General features: G+C 44.9%; 8 protein-coding genes and 2 non-coding genes across 10 annotated transcripts; 7 read left to right on the top strand and 3 right to left on the bottom strand.

The window, feature by feature from the left end:
- Positions 1-790: 790 nt before the first annotated feature.
- Positions 791-2,413, top strand: BX661DRAFT_200031 (uncharacterized protein; the record flags this gene model as incomplete). The annotated part of the gene is made up of 4 exons (XM_051538370.1): positions 791-1,605; positions 1,812-1,889; positions 1,924-2,008; positions 2,222-2,413. 4 exons carry the CDS (start codon positions 791-793, stop codon positions 2,411-2,413), a joined length of 1,170 nt encoding a protein of 389 aa, XP_051389756.1.
- A 104-nt stretch (positions 2,414-2,517) lies between these two features.
- On the bottom strand, positions 2,518-3,450 carry BX661DRAFT_145321 (Rhodanese-like domain-containing protein; the record flags this gene model as incomplete). Its single annotated transcript, XM_051533109.1, has 1 exon — positions 2,518-3,450. One exon carries the CDS (start codon positions 3,448-3,450, stop codon positions 2,518-2,520), a length of 933 nt encoding a protein of 310 aa, XP_051389757.1.
- A 2,520-nt stretch (positions 3,451-5,970) lies between these two features.
- On the top strand, positions 5,971-6,043 carry BX661DRAFT_t93. Its single transcript has one exon. It is a non-coding gene; the product is annotated as a tRNA-Lys (tRNA).
- Positions 6,044-10,657: 4,614 nt separating this feature from the next.
- Positions 10,658-11,075, top strand: BX661DRAFT_54530 (uncharacterized protein). Its single transcript, XM_051539255.1, has one exon. It carries the CDS (start codon positions 10,793-10,795, stop codon positions 11,003-11,005), a length of 213 nt encoding a protein of 70 aa, XP_051389758.1. The 5' UTR covers positions 10,658-10,792; the 3' UTR covers positions 11,006-11,075.
- Positions 11,076-12,415: 1,340 nt separating this feature from the next.
- BX661DRAFT_186243 (tetrapyrrole methylase) lies at positions 12,416-14,059 on the top strand. The gene has a single exon (XM_051536992.1). The coding sequence runs from the start codon at positions 12,535-12,537 to the stop codon at positions 14,050-14,052; it is 1,518 nt and encodes a 505-aa protein (XP_051389759.1). The 5' UTR covers positions 12,416-12,534; the 3' UTR covers positions 14,053-14,059.
- Positions 14,060-14,157: 98 nt separating this feature from the next.
- BX661DRAFT_200034 (uncharacterized protein) lies at positions 14,158-15,191 on the top strand (the record flags this gene model as incomplete). Its single annotated transcript, XM_051538371.1, has 5 exons — positions 14,158-14,164; positions 14,203-14,486; positions 14,555-14,764; positions 14,818-15,103; positions 15,166-15,191. The coding sequence occupies 5 exons, from the start codon at positions 14,158-14,160 to the stop codon at positions 15,189-15,191; spliced, it is 813 nt and encodes a 270-aa protein (XP_051389760.1).
- BX661DRAFT_186244 (cyclophilin-like domain-containing protein) lies at positions 15,188-15,776 on the bottom strand. The gene has a single exon (XM_051536993.1). The coding sequence runs from the start codon at positions 15,758-15,760 to the stop codon at positions 15,248-15,250; it is 513 nt and encodes a 170-aa protein (XP_051389761.1). The 5' UTR covers positions 15,761-15,776; the 3' UTR covers positions 15,188-15,247.
- Positions 15,777-17,443: 1,667 nt separating this feature from the next.
- BX661DRAFT_t96 lies at positions 17,444-17,516 on the bottom strand. Its single transcript has one exon. It is a non-coding gene; the product is annotated as a tRNA-Lys (tRNA).
- Positions 17,517-20,036: 2,520 nt separating this feature from the next.
- BX661DRAFT_200036 (Rhodanese-like domain-containing protein) lies at positions 20,037-20,969 on the top strand (the record flags this gene model as incomplete). Its single annotated transcript, XM_051538372.1, has 1 exon — positions 20,037-20,969. One exon carries the CDS (start codon positions 20,037-20,039, stop codon positions 20,967-20,969), a length of 933 nt encoding a protein of 310 aa, XP_051389762.1.
- A 301-nt stretch (positions 20,970-21,270) lies between these two features.
- Positions 21,271-21,950, top strand: BX661DRAFT_186245 (E3 ubiquitin ligase SCF complex, Skp subunit). The gene has a single exon (XM_051536994.1). The coding sequence runs from the start codon at positions 21,325-21,327 to the stop codon at positions 21,841-21,843; it is 519 nt and encodes a 172-aa protein (XP_051389763.1). The 5' UTR covers positions 21,271-21,324; the 3' UTR covers positions 21,844-21,950.
- The last annotated feature ends 13 nt before the right edge of the window (positions 21,951-21,963 follow it).

Here is a 21,963-nt window from a genome sequence, read left to right on the forward strand (position 1 = left end):
TAAAAAAATACAAATATACACAAGCCAACTAATTACATAATGAACAATGTGCGCAATTTAACGCTTGATTCACACATTGACTGTAAAATAATCAACAAAACACTGAGGATGGCGGCAAACAATATGCGAGATATCAATTCAGAATAAAACAAATCAATTTTGAAATATTTTATGGTAGTATTTTGTACTTGTTTTTAGTGTTTACAACCGATATTGTTGACATGTTTTTCATGTCCCATTGTCGGACATAAAGGCTTAATTCTAAGCCGTGTGGCACACAGCCGCCTAAAATATTTTTTTTACATTTATTCGCATAATTATACACATAAAAATTTTGGCCATTGGAATTTTAGAATAATAATCCAATTGAAATATTCTGAATATTGTTGTTGTGTTTCAATACTGGCCTGAATTTTTTAAAAAAAAAATATATATATATATCCAGTGTTTGCTCTATTTCGATTATGTTTGGCGCTAAATTATGTTCCACGTGTTGATTTGTATTGTTCAAAGTCAAACATTCCCTTGAAAGGGACGCAATAACTATACAGTCAAAAAATTTTAAACAAAAAATTGCTCGCAATTAGCATCATATTCTAAAGTCTATCGCCGGTTTTACATTTAATGTGCCAGTGTATCTTTCTTTTTTGGGCCCCCTGCAAGTCCCTGCACCCGCGGTTTATTTTGTTTTATTTTTAATGATTAGCCGCATTTATGTAATTTATACCTTTTATTATTTTTGACGCCTCTGTTAACTTTTACACTTTTACAGACATAATTTTTCTTTCTAATGTACTATGACATGACCTCGGATGAGAAAAAGTGCATTGAACTGGCAGCCTTCTCGGGTTTGTCTGTCGATCCGGCTGGATACGTCGACTTTGCTGTGGTCCTTTTCTACATAGCCATTCTTTTGATCGGCTTGATTGCCAATATCTACATATGGTTCAATCGCCACTACACGCCACTCAAAGCCAAAAATATTCCTCTGATGACCAGAATTTATCTCCATTGCATATTCTTTTTTCTCGGCGACGTGACCCTATGCGGCCTGGTGCATGTTCGTAGCCCCGTTTTTGGCAACTGCATACTGATACTCGTGTGGTTCAGGTCGATGCTGGGCAATTTTTCTCTGGGTGCCCTGCTTACAATCCGCTCGTACAATTTTTACTGCGTGTTCTGCCGAAACAAGCCAATGCAGGGCTATAGGCGCACGCTTCCTTATCTGGTATACATTCTTATCATTTCAATTGTCGGCACTATATCCACATTAGTGCCACGCAGGATGACCATGGTATTTTTGGATAGCATCGAGTTTTGTTCTGTCAACGAGAATTTGGTTACCACGTACTGCACAATGCTCTGGGCCGTTTGGGTTGCGTATACAGCCATGATGTGGCTGCTGCGAAACGTGCGCAGCTCGTTTAGCGAGGTCAAAGAGATGGCCGTGTCGCTGGGCCTGCTTGTTTTGTGCACTGTTTTCAACCAAGCGCTTCTCTACATGGTTCCCCATTTACCAGTATCTCTTTACTGGCACGTTGTGCTGGTTACCATTGACCAACTGACCGCAAACTATATGTGGTGGCTAATCATGTTCAAGCCGCTGTACAATTGCTTTTTTTACCGTGACACTTGGAAGAGTGGCGACAAAAGATGATTGACGATGGATTGCGCACACAATATGGCATGGGCGCCGCCGAAACAGATATTTCGGTTAAATCGGACATTTCAACAGGCCTCGCTCATAATACATACTTAAAGATAGGCAAAAATAGCACCAGCTCTTCAGAATCTAGACGATTGGCCAATAGCCAGCTTGTGCTGACCGAGTCCCACCATGGCCACATTGACGAACCAGATTTTATGTGGGGCAGCTCTGGGCATGAACGGTATGATCACTGATGACTGCAAGTCCCGTCGAAGCGTTCCAATTACGCCGGATTATGCGCGCAAAAAAAGTGAGCCCTACATCTCGGCAGCAAATCTTATTGAGGACTCGGCCGGCTATGTTTTCCAGCACGACATACGCTCAAAATAATGGATGCCCGCCCAGTGCCTACAGCCATGCCGCAATGGTAGAGTTGGTATAATAGAGAGTGTCGACATGGTCGGATCGTTGCAAAACTTTCATTGTCGGATGGTCCAGCAAAGCAATGCATTGGAATGCAATATAAAACTCGGACCTAAGCCATTTATTGCCGCGTCTGGAGATTACTGCGAGTTTACTTCAGTTGAGTTCCCTGGGCCGCAGCCCACCAGTCCACGCAAAACTGACGAGCGGCAGACGGAGGTATGCGGCTTTGGACGGCTTCACGACAGATGGCATGCACAGAGTTCGGACATGGATTTGTCACTTTTGCCGAGTGGTGACGGTATGAGCAGCAATATGTCGGCGAGCAAACACCTGTTGTAAAAAGGTAGACATTTAAACGGCAGCCTCAACACACATCCAAAAGGCAATTAATCCGATCTGCCCAGCCATTATTATTATTGCTATTGTTATTTAAATATCTACGCCTAGCTTGAATTTGATTTTGTTGGTGCGTCGATGATGATCTCGCTGTGCGGGTTGAGGGCGTACTCTGTCCACGAGCCGTCGAACAGGGTTAGGGCGCTGCGGTCGACGCCGGCGTTAAGCAGGGCAAAGTACAGCACGGCGGCGGTGACGCCGCTGCCGCACGACGCGATGATTGGGCGCTTGAGGTTGACGCCGGCGGCCTCGAAGGCGGCGCGGATGTCAGCGGGGCGCTTGAGCACAGCGGGCGAGGTGTCGGTCGCAACGGTCATCTCGGACGACGGCACGCTGAGAGCCATCGGCATGTGGCCGGACGACAGGCCGGGGCGGAACTCGGGCGCGGCGCCAGTGAAGCGCGCGTGCGGGCGGGCGTCAATGATCTGGCGGCCGTGGGCGCCGGCGCTAGCCTTGAGCTCCTCGATTGCGCCGATGACGTCGGCGTAGTTGCACACGATGCGTTGGTCAGGATGGGCAATGTAGCTCTGGGTGGTGTGAGAAGTTTCGGCAGTCTCAGGCCCAGCCTCTGTCTCGCCGCCCTGGGCGGTCCACGCGGGCAGGCCGCCGTCGAGCACAGACACATTGTCGTGGCCCATTGCATGGAAGGTCCAAAACACGCGGCATGCAGGGCCGACGCCGGCCGAGTCGTAGACGATGACGTGGTCGTGGTTGGCGATGCCAAACTTGTCCATGGCCGAGGCAAAGAAGGCCGGCTGCGGGAGCATGTGCGGCAGGTCGGGACGGGTCAGATCCTTGATTGTGTCGATGTCGAAGAAGTGCGCTCCTGGGATGTGGGCGCGGGCGAACTCGTGCTTGGCGCTACGGTTTGCAGTTGGCAGGTGCCACGAGCAGTCAAGGACTTTGACGCGGCCCAGGTTGTCGCGCAGCCACGGCGCAGTGACTAGAATACTGGTGGAGGAAGCAGGTGAGCCGCTCATCGTTCTGGGCAGCGAGGTGTGAATTGCCTAGGGCGAATTTGTTTTGGGAGGGTTGTGAGAAGCGAGTAAAAACAATGAAAAACAATGGTGAGTAACGATGGGCGAGGCGGCCGATAAAAGAGGTAAAAAAGAAAGAGGGCGAGCCTGCAGTGGTAACTGAATTGAGCGATTGACTACTTACTCTGAGCGGGCTGGATGGCCGAGCGTGAAAAGTAGCAGTGGGAAAGGCAGCGACAGAAGCGGCAGCAGTATAAGAGGCAGCGAGTGAGCGCGCTCTGGCGGCGAAGTGCATATTTACGAGGGCAAGCATGGCGGGCGTTCGAGTAGCAGGGTGTTGTGGACCGTTTTTTCAGACTATATTTTAGACTTTTGGCCAGGCGACAGCAGATGCAATAAAAAAGATGCAATATAAAATACACAGGAAAAACAAGGGTTTGAAACAAAAGAAAGAAAAATAAAGCGATAAACGATAAACGAGCGGGGCCGGCGAGAGGGACATGGCGAACAAGAGGTGACGTGTCAGCAAGCAAAGACAACGCTCTAAAAAAGAGCAAAAAATTTCTCCCGAAGGAGATTCCGTCTCAAGATAAACGTGTCATCCTTGCGCAGGGAAACATGCTAATCTTCTCTGTATCGTAATAATTGTTATCAAGTGTCCCTCAAGGTAGGTTGCCCCACCTTGCGGACAATCTATATTGCGCGGCTTTAGATTTTATACTCTGAACAAATAAGGGTGTCTGTGGGTTATGGAGCAAAACAAGCATTTGACTGTGTGCTGCCCAGCATGTGATCATGTGATTGGTATAAGTATGTTTATTTACGATATTCGTCTCTTGCTCTTGTGGGGCCAGTGGTGATTGAAAAACATGAAAAACATGAAAAACAGCAGCAGCCCTTAAAATTACTATTATTTTCTCTACTTGGCTGCGACACACTTATTTCTGCGTTTGAAGCTTAAACCTAACACCAGTATAATGACCTGTAGTATAATGGCGTATAGTGCGTGGAGCCATTGAGCTGATTTTGGCCTGTGCCAATTGGCCAACAAAGCCTGTATTTGGCTGCGGGTTTTGCACGCCCTGAGTAAGGCACCTTGAAAAAATGATTTTGCACGCCTTGGGGAGCAAGAACAAAATCGCTTGATATGTTACCAACACGCGCCTCTGGCTATGGCATGCATGCTTGGAGGCCTATTCGCAAAGCACTACATGTGCAAATGGCGTAGATTGCGCAATAAAACAAGCAGCACATTTCCATTTTATTTTGCAACTTGGCAGATCGAGCAAACAAGAAATCTAAAATAATTTACAAAGTAGCCTTTGCTCGGACTATACTTTATTTAGTGCAGATGGGAAAAGAGGACGGCCTGTGTACAGCCACATTGATCCAATTTAAGGGAACTCAAAGCATAATAGGCGTCAAATAATAATTGGCAATGGAGCCAGAGAGAGAAAATAGATACATTGAGCGAAATATAAAACAAGTGAAAAAACAAATGATTAAGACTGATTTTTTACTGTGCCACCATGCCTATCATGGGCTCTATTACAGACTTGGCAATGAAGCCAGGGTTAGCAGTGGTGGGAAGTAGCTTTAATTGAGAACTGAGAATCGGCTACGAAAAAATAATATAATATTGTTAGCGTAGGATAAGTACAGCAAGGCCAGCAATAATGCTAGATAGGGGTATGTGCATATTGTTTTGATTTCCCACTCGGGTTGGTTTAGGAATGCGAGTGTTGCCGAATCCTTGCGCTTGGATGTGCATCGTTCCATTTTGCACCCAATACACTCCTCGTGTAAGATGTGGACAGGCGCATGATGATATTTTTTAGGCTAGACAAAAAGTTACATTCGGACTCTGGGGGCCTTACCATTCCGGGTGCCTTGCTCTTGCCAAAAAATAAAAAATGAAAAGTATGTGCATGGCCGCTTGATATAACTGGAATGGCGGTTGGGCATTCGCTTTGAGATACATCAAGCAGATGAGAAGAGTGATTTGCGGTGACAGAAAAATATATAGGATGTGCCGGCTACATGACTATGTTTCCCCCAACCGGATGATCTGGGACCAGAAAGGGGGCGGGCACCCCTGGCAGTGACCCCGGCGACGAAGATGGGAGGGAAAAAACACCAAAAAAGATGGGATCGCGCTGCTGTGCACCCGCGGATAATATTCACGACTGGTATGTGGGCGGTATGAGAACAATATGAGACCAGATGATGGTTTTTTTAGAGTCGGGGGGTCTGGATGATGAGGATGGGTCGTTGGAACAGGGCAGCAATGTGGCACTAAAACTGAAAGGGGACAGATACAGACAGATGCAAGCATGTGTGGCGAATCCAAGTTCAGGGGATAAGCAGCCAGCCAGGGCCGTGCGGTGTGAATTAAAAATAAGGTTTGGCCTAGCCCCAAAATATAATGTGTTTACCAGATCTGCATTATTATGTAATATATGGTATTCAACAAGAGCAATTAGCTCAGAAAATCGGTTCCAAATGGCTCAGATTAACCTTAAAGCCGGGTTAGCTCAATCGGTAGAGCGTAAGACTCTTAATCTTAAGGCTGCGGGTTCGACCCCCGCATTCGGCTCTTCTTTTGAAGTTTTTTTGCTGAGTCTATTTAAATTAAATGTTTTGGCCTTTTCTTTTTATATAACATATACTGCCCCCGCACACAAAACTCATTTTTATATATGTTGTTGCATCTACTGCTACGCTATTCTCTTTTAAAAATGTTTTTTGTCATCCACTCGCTGCACTTGCTCACTACAAGCTATCCAAACCGTGCTATAAAACCAACTAACTATTTTCACTTGACAAAGCTATCTAGTATACTTTTCAAAAAAATCTATAAGGTTTTTTGTTTTAGTTTATTTTAATTTACCTCCTTTTTATTGCTTATTTTTCATTTTTCATTTTTTATAAGTATTTATATAGTCGCGGTTGGCCAATGCCTTTTTCCTGTGTGATACATAATCAAATAAAAATATACTGTTTATTCTAAGTAAAAACCACACATGGGCAACACACCCGGTGTGTCGTTTCCCTTTGCCTTTTAACAAAGCAGATTTTCCAATAAAAACATTGCATTTCCAATCAAACTGAAACATTTGAATTAAATAAGCTTACCAAGGCGTGGTATTATTTATTGTAATTACGGTTGTTTTTATTATAGAGCACACTCCCACTTTGTTTTTTGATGCACGTCTCAGCTTTTATTTTTTTTGTACTTTTTCTAAGCTATGCCTACACCAACAAACACTGTAAGGGGTATTTTCAAAACAAAACACACAGTAGCAGCCCTAAGTAACTTTGCTATGGCCTTCCTTGGGGTATTTTGCCTTGCCAGACAATCATCAATAAAAATAAAGGGTCGTATACTTCCAAGTTATGCCGTAGTTAAAGCCATTTACTTAGATTTTTGGCCCACTGTTGCGCAGCCCGAGGCCATGGAAGTGGGCGTTGAGGTCAAGAATTGAGAAACAGATTCCTGTCTGCATGCTGATAAATCGAATACAAACTAGATCATAGGTAATCGAATTAGGCGCCACTATTGACATCCAGACATATTGTGATACAAGGAATTGCGGCTTGTCTCCGGCGATTGATTCATTAATCAATCGCTAGTTAATTCCCTACTTGGATATGCGGGAATCCATACGCACACATAAATACTAATGAATATGAACAGTGGATGATGTTCATCCCTTAGCTTTCTTTTAGTTCATTTTGTTCAATATATATTTTTAACATAGCACATCCAGACACATTGTCCGTCTTGAAATACGTATGTATGAGCGTACACAAGCAAAGACCACAGCAATGGCATATCAGAGACCCGGGCTACTTTTATAAGAATCAGTTCTTGCCAACGGAGTGCACAACTGGCGGAGTACACAAGGAAGGCAAGCCTACATATATAAGACGAAACTAGCGCTAGTAGCACTTTAGAAACGCTAGTATTAAAAACCAATTATAAAATTACCCCCACTTTTCTAATTCTACTATAGTAGTGCTCACACCCCCTTCTCATCACAATTCTACCTACAAAAAAATTTGGTATTTAGTTTTCTTAACATATGTTACATTATAGAAAATTGTGGATACCCTATTTGTGACATCAATTATTTCAATGTCACGTGACAATCGCAATTGGGAATTTGCGATTGTTTGAAATTGTGATTGTTTACGATCGCGATTTCTATTTTCACGGGCGATGGTTTCGAATAGATAAGCGGAGCTCTTTAAGCTCCCTTATAGTGGATTTTTAATAAAATTAGTTAGTACGAATAAGTTTTATTACACTATTGCACGCAAATTTTATGTAAATAAAATTAAAAAATATTACATCAACATAATGTAAATTACTTACTAACAATGTGTCAATAGAGCATGTGAATTGCTTTTAATTATTTGTTGGTTTAAAAAGCGTATAGCACCGACACACCGCTATCTACATATTTTTAATATCTTTAACCATCTATATTTCCTTTTGTTTCTCGCTTTTAATTAGTTTAAAGTTGTGTTCCTTTTAGACACTGTTGTTTTGCAATTTGGGGTTTTATAAATTTGCCTGTGCATGCAATGTCGAGTTTGTGTTTAAGTAATGGCCTTAGAAAATTGCCAACCCAGTTGCTTGAACAACAGCCCTTAAATGGGCAGACCATTCTATTTATTCAATTCCACCACCAAGATTTATTTAAGGATTCATCCATCACAGGAATAGAGTCGACCTGTATAAAAACGGATACCCCAGCAGAGCAGTTGCAATGCCAAACAGCAAAAAATAATTTTTGTTTGAGAGCTCTTCAATTTTTGAATTAATTGTTTGAAAAAGTGGTTTATTTTGTGAAAAATATACTGCACGCTTGGACTTGATATACATTAATTTGCCAGCAACGGTTTATTGCCAAAAACAATGATTATAACCAACTCATAGCTTGACCACTGCATATACGCTCCTTGATTTTTAATACTGCTGGCCATACAAAATTGATTTTCCTGTTAAATGTATCGCTTTTTGCATCCAGCAGATTATATGCATGCAAATAATAATAAAGCGTATACACTGTGCGTACGCCACCTAACAGAGTATTCAAATGCCATTATTAATGCTAACCGGAATTGTTACAATGCCTGCAGAAATGACAAATACATTTTTTGCATGTTTTATTGCTAATGATTTAATTTAAAACATAAATACGTTTTTGCAATGTTGCATCACGGGGCCGGCGGCCAACGACAGTGTAATGAATGTAAGCAACGACGAGCGTGAGGTTGGCGCATTCACAATCGACGTCCATGGTTAATTGTGAATGCCGCGTACTTACAAAGACAAAATGGGTTGTGACGACATTTGCCATTGGTACAACAGGAATTGTCTCCCCAGCTGCGGCTATTGTCGAAAATTCTATGTTTACGCCGGAAGGAATGGAGAGATGCCAAGAAGGCGTTTTCTTCATAGCAACGCAAACGAGCATACATTTTCAATAGTTTTACAATATCTTTTAAAAGGGGGACAAAGCCGCTTAGTTCGGCAAGGCTATCCTTACTAATAGATACCCTTTTAATTATTTTATAATATTATATTAGATATCTTAACATAAAACCCAATAGTAACTATTTTATTTTAAAGCTTTAGCTTTGTTCTGGCGCACTTGCATTAGTTGCAGCCGAGAAATAATATGGTAGGCTGTGCATTATCTTTGGTCTAACGATTACCGATTAACGTCAATTTTATTGTGGTGCACAGTGGCTTTTTGCCGCAGTGTCTTCATTGTGCGTTGTTTTTTAGAATTGAATTGTTCTTAGTACACGTTGTTTGGTTCCCAACTGTGCGCAGCAGTAATGGGTGTTAGCTTGATTTTAATTTATTTATGCCTACATCCCACCCTGCTTGCCGCTGCAGCCGCGGCCACTTTCTAGCTTGTGGTCCCTTATAGTGCCGTCTCTGCCACTTTTCCCCTTGAAACAACATTGTACCGCTCTGGAATATTATTACTCGTTTATCTCGCTTGCCTTAATTGCTGTTTTTATAGACGTGCAAATAACCTTTATTTGCGCTACTTTCACTCAATAGTATATTTGCTAACGCCGCAGATGGGGCTTGTTTTGCTCTGGTAATCCACATCAAAGAATGGGATTGTCGTGGTATCCACTGGTACTCCTAATCATAACTACGCCCAAAAAGTTTTTGTAAAAATAACCGCTTAAAGGCCAAAAATAAATCAATAATACAAATATATAGATATATAGATATAGATTTCAACTTTTTATACCTTTTATGCTCATTTTCTATTATAATTTTCTTAATTTTATTTTTATTTTCACCATATATTTAACAAATATGACAGGCACATACAACCTTCCATTAGTTATCACAAATCTTATATTGAAATATACGTCAACGGTCAACAAAACAAACTTAACTTTGTCATGGAAGCACTCGCTCAAATTACTCGCCTTTTGTCGGGAGCGGAGAGCTATAGGCAAGCGTGTAGTGTACAGGACGGCGTACCTTATTGAAGAGACGCCAGACAAACCTAAAGACAAAACAGAGATAACAAACATTGATCTTATCAAATCAGTCAACTTTGCGCATCTGGTCTGGACCGTATTTGTCATAGCGACCAACGAGATGTGTCTCGGCATGTTCATCCTTACACACAAATATATTTTCAAATCAGACAAATATGATTGGACTCGTGTCAACTTCCTCGACATGACTGTCAACGAGTATGTGGAGAAACGTAACGCTCTGCTTATCGATGAGCCGTTTTATGAACTGGCGCCAGATAACTCATTTGCTGATTGGTTTGTGGCCACTATGGCCAACGTAGTCAGCGTTAGCTTTAACATAAATCCAGCCACCAACAAAACAACCGCACTGTGCAGCAGAATCATCAGTGAATACGGTAGCCAACTGCGCTCAATATACAATAGTTCCGTTACAAACTTCACAGCGTTTACATCTCAGTCTTTTTTGGCGAATCTGACACATTTGGATATCAGATTGGACTCTGTGGTAGAGAGCATCCTCCCAAAGATCAATCCAGCAGCACTCCTTCATTTAAAGATGAGGAATGTGCTTTTGCATTTCTCATGGGATTATTTTTCTCGGAATCGGTCCTCCAACATTATCATCTTCAACCGATTAAAAGTTTTGTTTTTGTCATTTATTGACGAGACAGTTAGTTCAAATGATATTCACGCAAATATTTAGGCCGGCTCAAATAATAGTATTGGAAGGCATTATGTTCGACTTCCAAAGCTCGATTACCTGACAATTGTTAACAACCCAGGCACTCAGCTTCTCTCGGCACACTACACATTTCCCAAGATGATTTGGTCAGTTACCATTTCAAAATCGCTGAATAAAATAAAATTGGTCAAGGAATTCAACATAAAGGAGATTAAGAGTTTGGTACTCTACGTCGACAATATCGGACAAGAAAGCGAGTCCGAGTTTTACAAGTTGACTAACCATTACTTTAATAGAAAGTCTCGCGTATCCAAAAGCAGAATCTGCCTCGAAAGGACACATTTCCCCTGAACTTCAATATAATCAACTGGACCAATCTTACTCAGATACATTTGAGGGAGGTGATTGATATTCATCACATCGCATCATTATTAGCCAATATGTCTGAATTATCTGAATTGTCGGTTGGTTTTTTCCGCGTGGATTTTTTTTCAGAGTTCATAAGCGACGCAGTGTACAACACAAACCATAGCCGGTCAAAGTTGGCACCGCTCAACGTGAGTATCCAGGTGATTTGGAAACCTGGGCTTACTTTCTGATTCTGCAGCTACCTTCATTGAAGCAGATAAAAATATTTGAAAAATAACTTGTGGACTTGAATAATTTTATTTTACAGTTTAAAGCTTGGTATCCTCATATTAGAAATATAAAAAGCCTGTACTAGACATTTATATAAAAATATCATTCACCCAAATAATTTATTAAAAAACATATTTGTATACATTTTGTATATAAATTTAGTCATGTAAGCTTTTAAAAATAAAAATTGTGGAAATATACACACCTATCACCCAGCAGTCATTCAACATATCCTTTTGCAGTTTTATTTTAATGAACACGAAATTCCGCGGCCGACGACAAGTTTGCCGTGGTCAACAGCATTCCATACACACTGGACTCCATGATTAGCAGCACAGACGCCTTGGCGCCTGCCTCACAGTCACTTGGAGCCGCCCTGTGTGGTCACGAGAGACTATACTTTTGCGTCATTTATCTGGCGCCCGGCGACTTTTCCAGTTGAGCTATAAGGCCTTGAACCCCAGTCTCAATGGCATGCCGCTGAAGAAGCGATAGGAGGTTGGCGGCTTCAAGTTGGGCTCGACCATGGTGCTTGTCTTCTCGGCACCGAACACATTCAACTTCAACGTCAGTGCTAATCAGGCCGTTAAAATGGGCGAAGCGCTGGGCTATGTGGCGCAAACTAACCAATATGCATTTGTTTGTTTTTTTGGATGTTTCAAATATGTTGCAAATGGCCTTGGTGTCCAAGTTAAAGTTGTATGCATATGACAATGCTTTTGCCAAACAACACCAATAAAGATATAAATAAGGGATTGTGGACGAGTATCTACGCCCTGGGATTTCTTTTAATTCATATTCAAAATTTAGCACCTTTCAACAAATACAATTTGATATTTCAAAAATCAATTTATGCAAGCGCGGAGTAGGCTGGCAAAAAAAGAAAGCGAGCGCATACTTCATTTACAGGCACAAAAAATGGCAGCCAGAAATCCGCAGCTTGTGCACGCGCCAAAAAAACAGTGGAAATGAAGAGAGATTGCGTGATCGTCGCAAAGATCGATTGGCCACAGACTTTTCAACATTTCTTACTTCGTCAAGCACGTCAATGCGCACATGCACCGAAAAAAACCCAGGCACAAGACGGCCTGGGTCCATTCGCAATCTCTATATCTTCCTCGAGCAAAACCCAAGATAACAAAAAAACTCGCGTCCTTGTCTCTTCAGCCTCTCAGTCTTTCACAAGTTTTAATCTTATATTTCCATTTTTTGCACGCTTTACACATCACGCCTTTTAGCACATGTCTGACACAACCTTTCGTGATCCCCAGAGCGGCGGCTCGCTCATCCTGGCATGGCAGGTCAAGGCCAAGACCATTCTGATCGTCGGCGGGGGCGCAGTGGCTGCTGGGCGGGTATTCAGCGCGCTCGAAGCCGACGCCCATGTCGCAGTGGTTGCGCCAGAGCTGTGCGCCGAGCTGCAGTGCCGGGCAGACAGCAAGCAGATCCAGTGGCACCAGCGGATGTTCAAAGACAAAGACCTGGCTGGCGCCGACATGGTGCTGACAGCGATCAACGACGGAGACGAGTCGCGGCGGATAGCGACCATATGCCGGGCACAGCGCATTCCGGTCAACGCGGCGGACATCAATGACCTGTGCGACTTTTGGTTCATGTCGACGCACCGCGACCACTCGGTGCAGATCGCCGTGAGCACAAACTCAAAGGCACCACGGCTGGCCAACCGCATCCGGCGGCAGGTCGCATCGGCATTGCCGCGCGGCACGGGGCTGGCGGTCGAGCAGATCGGGCGCTTGCGCCGGCGCATTCGCGAGGTTGATCCCAGCCCGGCCAACGGCAAGCGGCGGATGACATGGCTGACGCAGCTCTGCGACTACTGGCCGATTGAGCAGCTGGCGCGCCTGGACTCGGACAACATCGATGATCTGCTCGACGCATATGTGCAACAGGCCGACCCAAAATCTGTCAAAATCGCACACAACTCGGCGCCAGCGTCGCCGGTGCTGGGCGGGTCGAATGAGCACAGCGCGGCCAGTGGGTCGCTGGTCTTAGTTGGAGCCGGCGTCGGCGACCCCGACTTGCTGACCGTGCGAGCGCACCGGGAGCTGCTGCAGGCGGATATCGTGCTGGCCGACAAGCTGATCCCCGAGCCGGTGCTTAGCATTATCAAGTGCGAGGTGTACACGGCGCGCAAGTTCCCTGGAGCCGCATCCGAGGCGCAGGACGACCTGAACCGTCGCGGGCTGGAAGAACTCGCCAAGGGCAAGCGCGTCGTGCGGCTCAAGCAGGGCGATCCCTTTGTGTACGGCCGCGGCGGCGAGGAGATACTATTCTACCGCAGCCATGGGTACGAGGCCCAGGTTGTTCCAGGGCTGTCCAGCACGATCAACGGGCCGGGGCTGTGTGGAATCCCAGTGACGCACCGCGGCGTGGCCGACCAAGTGCTGATAGTCTCGGGCGCCAACCGCGACGGCGACTTGCCCGTTGTGCCAGAGTATCTCGACACGCGCACCCTGGTTGTGCTGATGGCGGTCAAGCGGCTGCCTGCCATTGTCAGTCTGCTGCGCGAGGCTGCTTACCCAGACAGCCTGCCGGTGGCTATTGTTGAGCGCGCCGGATGCCTTGACCAGCGCACTGTCAGAGCAACCGTGGCATCCATTGTTGAGGTGGTCGAGCGTGTCGGCCACAACGCACCTGGGCTCATTGTCATCGGCCGCTCTGTCAACGTGTTGTCCGATGCTGCTATCCAAGACCGCTTCCTCGATGCATCGACGCTTGGCCTGCACTCGGCAGAATAGAACCGATTTTGAATTTGCTAATGTGATATTATTTTTATTACGCACGTTGTGTGTCTTGTGTAAACCCAAAAGTACTATGTGTGCTTTCTTAAACAACCGTTCCGAATGCCCGGTATTTGGCGATTATAACCACGCGTAATCCAGATAAAGTCCCGGCGCTGTTGCGGTTCGCCTGCGATGACTATATCTGTCTTCTGGTGCCGGCGAGTATTGCTGATCACTTGCAGCTGTGCCGCTGGTTTTCCAGCAATAATGCTGCGCCCCAAGTCATTGAGGATATTGCGGCACGCACTCATGGCAAGATTGCTTCTGAGATATTTTCTATCATAGCGGCCCATACCAGAGTCAAACAGCGACAGCAGCAGACCGCCACCAACAGTGTCACTGATGCTCCCTTGCGGCGTTGGCTGGCAGCGTGCATTGGAGTGATATCGGTGGCTTGGACGACATAATAGACGATTTGAAAGAGTCGATTGTGTGTCCACTTCTCTACTGTGATCAGCTCAAGCGCTTGGGAATCAAGCCGCCACGGGAAGTCTTGCTGCACAGGCCACCCGAAACCGCCAAAATAATGATGGCCAGGGCAGCAGCTACCGATATCTCTGCGAACCTTATAGCCATGGCGATCCTCGATATGATCAAGGGTGAGGTCGGCGAGTCCGGTAAGGCTCTCGCCTCCGCATTTGAGAGCGCCAAGCGTAGCCCGGGCATTGTTTTTCTCGACAAATCAAAGCGATACTTGGTGGCTGCGACTAGGCCGGCGAGGTCGGCAAAAAACTCATTTTGCAACTGTTCCTTGAAATGGACAATATCTCCAAGGACACTAGTGTAGTTATACTGGCTGGCACCAGCGCCCCACATTTGATGGACGAGTCTATTTTGCGCGCGGGCAAGCTGGACAAAATAATGCACATGCCGCGACCCGGGTACGCCAGTCGACTGGATATTTTGAAGCACGCCACCAGGAATTTGGCTGTCGAGGACACGGACACATTGTTCACATGGCTGGTCGAACTGGAGATGAGCAGGGCCGAGCTCAAGGGACTGATTCGTGCTGCGTGCTATGCTGCCATCCAGCGCGTATCCAAAATATTGGATATGTCGGACTTTGAGTGCGCAGTCGCATCAACGACCACTGATAATAATTTTATTTCGATGTTAATGTATTAAAAGTAAATTTAAAATAAAGCTATTTCTACATTTCGCCGCACTCTGAGATGATGACCGGCATTTTGGGCTTGTTATCTGGACCTGTTGGCACGTTCTCAATCTTTCTTAGAGTTAGCAAACCGTCAGTAAGTTTTCCAAATACAACATGCTTGTCATCAAGCCATGGAGTTTCAAGTAATGTCAGGAAGAACTGACATCCGTTGGTGTCAGGGCCGCTGTTGGCCATCGACAAAAGACCTGCACCTGTGTGCCTCAGTTCAAAATTTTCGTCGGCAAACTTGTCGCCGTATATGGACAACCGACCGCTACCATTCCCCTTGACAAAGTCGCCACCTTGCGCCATAAAGCCAGGAATAATGCGATGGAAGCTTGAGTTCTTGTATCCCTGCGGAACATTGTTAATCCTGTATTCGCCCGTGCACAGCTGACGAAAGTTCTCGGCTGTCCTGGGCACCTTATCCGCGAATAATTCCATTACTATACGGCCAGCATCTTCGCCGCCAATTTTAATGTCAAAAAATACGATAGGGTTGGTCATTTATTGATAATAAAAAATGATAGGTTAAATATGATCTGCATTTATTTTCGCTCGCAACAAAACAATTATACTTGGCCAAAGATGGTTAAACCAATCAAGTTATGGGTTTGTATAGCAATATTCACGTGTAACTAATTTAAAATTTTACAGTTGCGGGAGCAGGTGCGGGGATCATTCGGTTTAAGTGACATTTAACTGCTTTGTACATTGTTATAATAACTATTTAATAATTACACTTTCAGCACTGCAGTCGCGCATATACACAGACATTACAGCTTGAATAATGTTTGCCAAATAGTAATTTGGCTACAACCAAAACTAATTATTTCCTGATTGCTTTTTTATATTAAAATTTATACATAAACCAATTTGCAAGCAATCACTCGCCAAAAATTATTATTATAAACAGAAACAGAAACATTTTATGATATTAATATAAGATGGTTACAAGCTGTTTGTGGCGGGATAATAAATTTATTAAAATTCAATAAAATATTTGAAGCTAACAGACCTTGTGCTATGTTAAAAATATATATTGAACAAAATGAACTAAAAGAAAGCTAAGGGATGAACATCATCCACTGTTCATATTCATTAGTATTTATGTGTGCGTATGGATTCCCGCATATCCAAGTAGGGAATTAACTAGCGATTGATTAATGAATCAATCGCCGGAGACAAGCCGCAATTCCTTGTATCACAATATGTCTGGATGTCAATAGTGGCGCCTAATTCGATTACCTATGATCTAGTTTGTATTCGATTTATCAGCATGCAGACAGGAATCTGTTTCTCAATTCTTGACCTCAACGCCCACTTCCATGGCCTCGGGCTGCGCAACAGTGGGCCAAAAATCTAAGTAAATGGCTTTAACTACGGCATAACTTGGAAGTATACGACCCTTTATTTTTATTGATGATTGTCTGGCAAGGCAAAATACCCCAAGGAAGGCCATAGCAAAGTTACTTAGGGCTGCTACTGTGTGTTTTGTTTTGAAAATACCCCTTACAGTGTTTGTTGGTGTAGGCATAGCTTAGAAAAAGTACAAAAAAAATAAAAGCTGAGACGTGCATCAAAAAACAAAGTGGGAGTGTGCTCTATAATAAAAACAACCGTAATTACAATAAATAATACCACGCCTTGGTAAGCTTATTTAATTCAAATGTTTCAGTTTGATTGGAAATGCAATGTTTTTATTGGAAAATCTGCTTTGTTAAAAGGCAAAGGGAAACGACACACCGGGTGTGTTGCCCATGTGTGGTTTTTACTTAGAATAAACAGTATATTTTTATTTGATTATGTATCACACAGGAAAAAGGCATTGGCCAACCGCGACTATATAAATACTTATAAAAAATGAAAAATGAAAAATAAGCAATAAAAAGGAGGTAAATTAAAATAAACTAAAACAAAAAACCTTATAGATTTTTTTGAAAAGTATACTAGATAGCTTTGTCAAGTGAAAATAGTTAGTTGGTTTTATAGCACGGTTTGGATAGCTTGTAGTGAGCAAGTGCAGCGAGTGGATGACAAAAAACATTTTTAAAAGAGAATAGCGTAGCAGTAGATGCAACAACATATATAAAAATGAGTTTTGTGTGCGGGGGGCAGTATATGTTATATAAAAAGAAAAGGCCAAAACATTTAATTTAAATAGACTCAGCAAAAAAACTTCAAAAGAAGAGCCGAATGCGGGGGTCGAACCCGCAGCCTTAAGATTAAGAGTCTTACGCTCTACCGATTGAGCTAACCCGGCTTTAAGGTTAATCTGAGCCATTTGGAACCGATTTTCTGAGCTAATTGCTCTTGTTGAATACCATATATTACATAATAATGCAGATCTGGTAAACACATTATATTTTGGGGCTAGGCCAAACCTTATTTTTAATTCACACCGCACGGCCCTGGCTGGCTGCTTATCCCCTGAACTTGGATTCGCCACACATGCTTGCATCTGTCTGTATCTGTCCCCTTTCAGTTTTAGTGCCACATTGCTGCCCTGTTCCAACGACCCATCCTCATCATCCAGACCCCCCGACTCTAAAAAAACCATCATCTGGTCTCATATTGTTCTCATACCGCCCACATACCAGTCGTGAATATTATCCGCGGGTGCACAGCAGCGCGATCCCATCTTTTTTGGTGTTTTTTCCCTCCCATCTTCGTCGCCGGGGTCACTGCCAGGGGTGCCCGCCCCCTTTCTGGTCCCAGATCATCCGGTTGGGGGAAACATAGTCATGTAGCCGGCACATCCTATATATTTTTCTGTCACCGCAAATCACTCTTCTCATCTGCTTGATGTATCTCAAAGCGAATGCCCAACCGCCATTCCAGTTATATCAAGCGGCCATGCACATACTTTTCATTTTTTATTTTTTGGCAAGAGCAAGGCACCCGGAATGGTAAGGCCCCCAGAGTCCGAATGTAACTTTTTGTCTAGCCTAAAAAATATCATCATGCGCCTGTCCACATCTTACACGAGGAGTGTATTGGGTGCAAAATGGAACGATGCACATCCAAGCGCAAGGATTCGGCAACACTCGCATTCCTAAACCAACCCGAGTGGGAAATCAAAACAATATGCACATACCCCTATCTAGCATTATTGCTGGCCTTGCTGTACTTATCCTACGCTAACAATATTATATTATTTTTTCGTAGCCGATTCTCAGTTCTCAATTAAAGCTACTTCCCACCACTGCTAACCCTGGCTTCATTGCCAAGTCTGTAATAGAGCCCATGATAGGCATGGTGGCACAGTAAAAAATCAGTCTTAATCATTTGTTTTTTCACTTGTTTTATATTTCGCTCAATGTATCTATTTTCTCTCTCTGGCTCCATTGCCAATTATTATTTGACGCCTATTATGCTTTGAGTTCCCTTAAATTGGATCAATGTGGCTGTACACAGGCCGTCCTCTTTTCCCATCTGCACTAAATAAAGTATAGTCCGAGCAAAGGCTACTTTGTAAATTATTTTAGATTTCTTGTTTGCTCGATCTGCCAAGTTGCAAAATAAAATGGAAATGTGCTGCTTGTTTTATTGCGCAATCTACGCCATTTGCACATGTAGTGCTTTGCGAATAGGCCTCCAAGCATGCATGCCATAGCCAGAGGCGCGTGTTGGTAACATATCAAGCGATTTTGTTCTTGCTCCCCAAGGCGTGCAAAATCATTTTTTCAAGGTGCCTTACTCAGGGCGTGCAAAACCCGCAGCCAAATACAGGCTTTGTTGGCCAATTGGCACAGGCCAAAATCAGCTCAATGGCTCCACGCACTATACGCCATTATACTACAGGTCATTATACTGGTGTTAGGTTTAAGCTTCAAACGCAGAAATAAGTGTGTCGCAGCCAAGTAGAGAAAATAATAGTAATTTTAAGGGCTGCTGCTGTTTTTCATGTTTTTCATGTTTTTCAATCACCACTGGCCCCACAAGAGCAAGAGACGAATATCGTAAATAAACATACTTATACCAATCACATGATCACATGCTGGGCAGCACACAGTCAAATGCTTGTTTTGCTCCATAACCCACAGACACCCTTATTTGTTCAGAGTATAAAATCTAAAGCCGCGCAATATAGATTGTCCGCAAGGTGGGGCAACCTACCTTGAGGGACACTTGATAACAATTATTACGATACAGAGAAGATTAGCATGTTTCCCTGCGCAAGGATGACACGTTTATCTTGAGACGGAATCTCCTTCGGGAGAAATTTTTTGCTCTTTTTTAGAGCGTTGTCTTTGCTTGCTGACACGTCACCTCTTGTTCGCCATGTCCCTCTCGCCGGCCCCGCTCGTTTATCGTTTATCGCTTTATTTTTCTTTCTTTTGTTTCAAACCCTTGTTTTTCCTGTGTATTTTATATTGCATCTTTTTTATTGCATCTGCTGTCGCCTGGCCAAAAGTCTAAAATATAGTCTGAAAAAACGGTCCACAACACCCTGCTACTCGAACGCCCGCCATGCTTGCCCTCGTAAATATGCACTTCGCCGCCAGAGCGCGCTCACTCGCTGCCTCTTATACTGCTGCCGCTTCTGTCGCTGCCTTTCCCACTGCTACTTTTCACGCTCGGCCATCCAGCCCGCTCAGAGTAAGTAGTCAATCGCTCAATTCAGTTACCACTGCAGGCTCGCCCTCTTTCTTTTTTACCTCTTTTATCGGCCGCCTCGCCCATCGTTACTCACCATTGTTTTTCATTGTTTTTACTCGCTTCTCACAACCCTCCCAAAACAAATTCGCCCTAGGCAATTCACACCTCGCTGCCCAGAACGATGAGCGGCTCACCTGCTTCCTCCACCAGTATTCTAGTCACTGCGCCGTGGCTGCGCGACAACCTGGGCCGCGTCAAAGTCCTTGACTGCTCGTGGCACCTGCCAACTGCAAACCGTAGCGCCAAGCACGAGTTCGCCCGCGCCCACATCCCAGGAGCGCACTTCTTCGACATCGACACAATCAAGGATCTGACCCGTCCCGACCTGCCGCACATGCTCCCGCAGCCGGCCTTCTTTGCCTCGGCCATGGACAAGTTTGGCATCGCCAACCACGACCACGTCATCGTCTACGACTCGGCCGGCGTCGGCCCTGCATGCCGCGTGTTTTGGACCTTCCATGCAATGGGCCACGACAATGTGTCTGTGCTCGACGGCGGCCTGCCCGCGTGGACCGCCCAGGGCGGCGAGACAGAGGCTGGGCCTGAGACTGCCGAAACTTCTCACACCACCCAGAGCTACATTGCCCATCCTGACCAACGCATCGTGTGCAACTACGCCGACGTCATCGGCGCAATCGAGGAGCTCAAGGCTAGCGCCGGCGCCCACGGCCGCCAGATCATTGACGCCCGCCCGCACGCGCGCTTCACTGGCGCCGCGCCCGAGTTCCGCCCCGGCCTGTCGTCCGGCCACATGCCGATGGCTCTCAGCGTGCCGTCGTCCGAGATGACCGTTGCGACCGACACCTCGCCCGCTGTGCTCAAGCGCCCCGCTGACATCCGCGCCGCCTTCGAGGCCGCCGGCGTCAACCTCAAGCGCCCAATCATCGCGTCGTGCGGCAGCGGCGTCACCGCCGCCGTGCTGTACTTTGCCCTGCTTAACGCCGGCGTCGACCGCAGCGCCCTAACCCTGTTCGACGGCTCGTGGACAGAGTACGCCCTCAACCCGCACAGCGAGATCATCATCGACGCACCAACAAAATCAAATTCAAGCTAGGCGTAGATATTTAAATAACAATAACAATAATAATAATGGCTGGGCAGATCGGATTAATTGCCTTTTGGATGTGTGTTGAGGCTGCCGTTTAAATGTCTACCTTTTTACAACAGGTGTTTGCTCGCCGACATATTGCTGCTCATATTATTTAACGCATAAATTTAAATGTGAATTAATTGGACTGGCCGCCTTGCATTGTCGATTGTCAGTCCATAACTTGTCCCCACCATCATAGCGGGTCAAATGAGCCATGTTTTTTTCGCAATCCCCTTTTTTGCACTTCCAAAATGTCATATCAAATAGCTATTCATACCAACTTTTCTTTCATATTCACATATATTTCAACAGCCTTTACATGACATTGATTAAGCTGATAACCGCCGAAGGAGCGCTTATCGAGGTAGAGCAGGACATCATCGAGCAATCCGGGACCATCCGCAATATTCTTACGGACATCGGCCTAACTGACAAACCCATCCCTCTACCGAACGTCAGCGGGCCAATCCTCACTAAAATAATCGAGTACTGCACGCACCACCGCCACGACACTAGCCGCCGCCGCCAATGCCCCAGCCAGCCTGCGCTGGACACGGAGAGCGATTGCAGGGAGTCGGCGATTGAGGAGGCAATTGCGAAGATGGATGATTTCGATCATGAATTTTGTCGTATTGACCAGGGAACCTTGTTTGACTTGTTGCTGGCGGCGAACTTTTTGGACATCCAGCCGTTATTGGACCTCACCGGATATACGGTGGCTAATATGATGAAGGGCAAGACTGTGCAGGAGATCAGGGATACTTTCCATGTGCGCAGTGACTTTACGCCGGAGGAAGAGGAGCAGGTTATGAAGGAGAACGCATGGTGCGAGAATTAATTAATAACAATACTTTTTTTCGGTCTTGAATAATATTTTTTTACGCCAAACCTTGGTGGTTTCTGGTTGTAATATTTTTGTTACCGCAAAGTGAAATAAAACAGTCCTTTCCCTTCCATT

The sequence above is a fragment of the Kickxella alabastrina genome (assembly GCF_025024165.1).
Source record: "Kickxella alabastrina strain RSA 675 chromosome Unknown BX661scaffold_21, whole genome shotgun sequence".
In the NCBI taxonomy this organism is placed as follows: domain Eukaryota; kingdom Fungi; phylum Kickxellomycota; class Kickxellomycetes; order Kickxellales; family Kickxellaceae; genus Kickxella; species Kickxella alabastrina.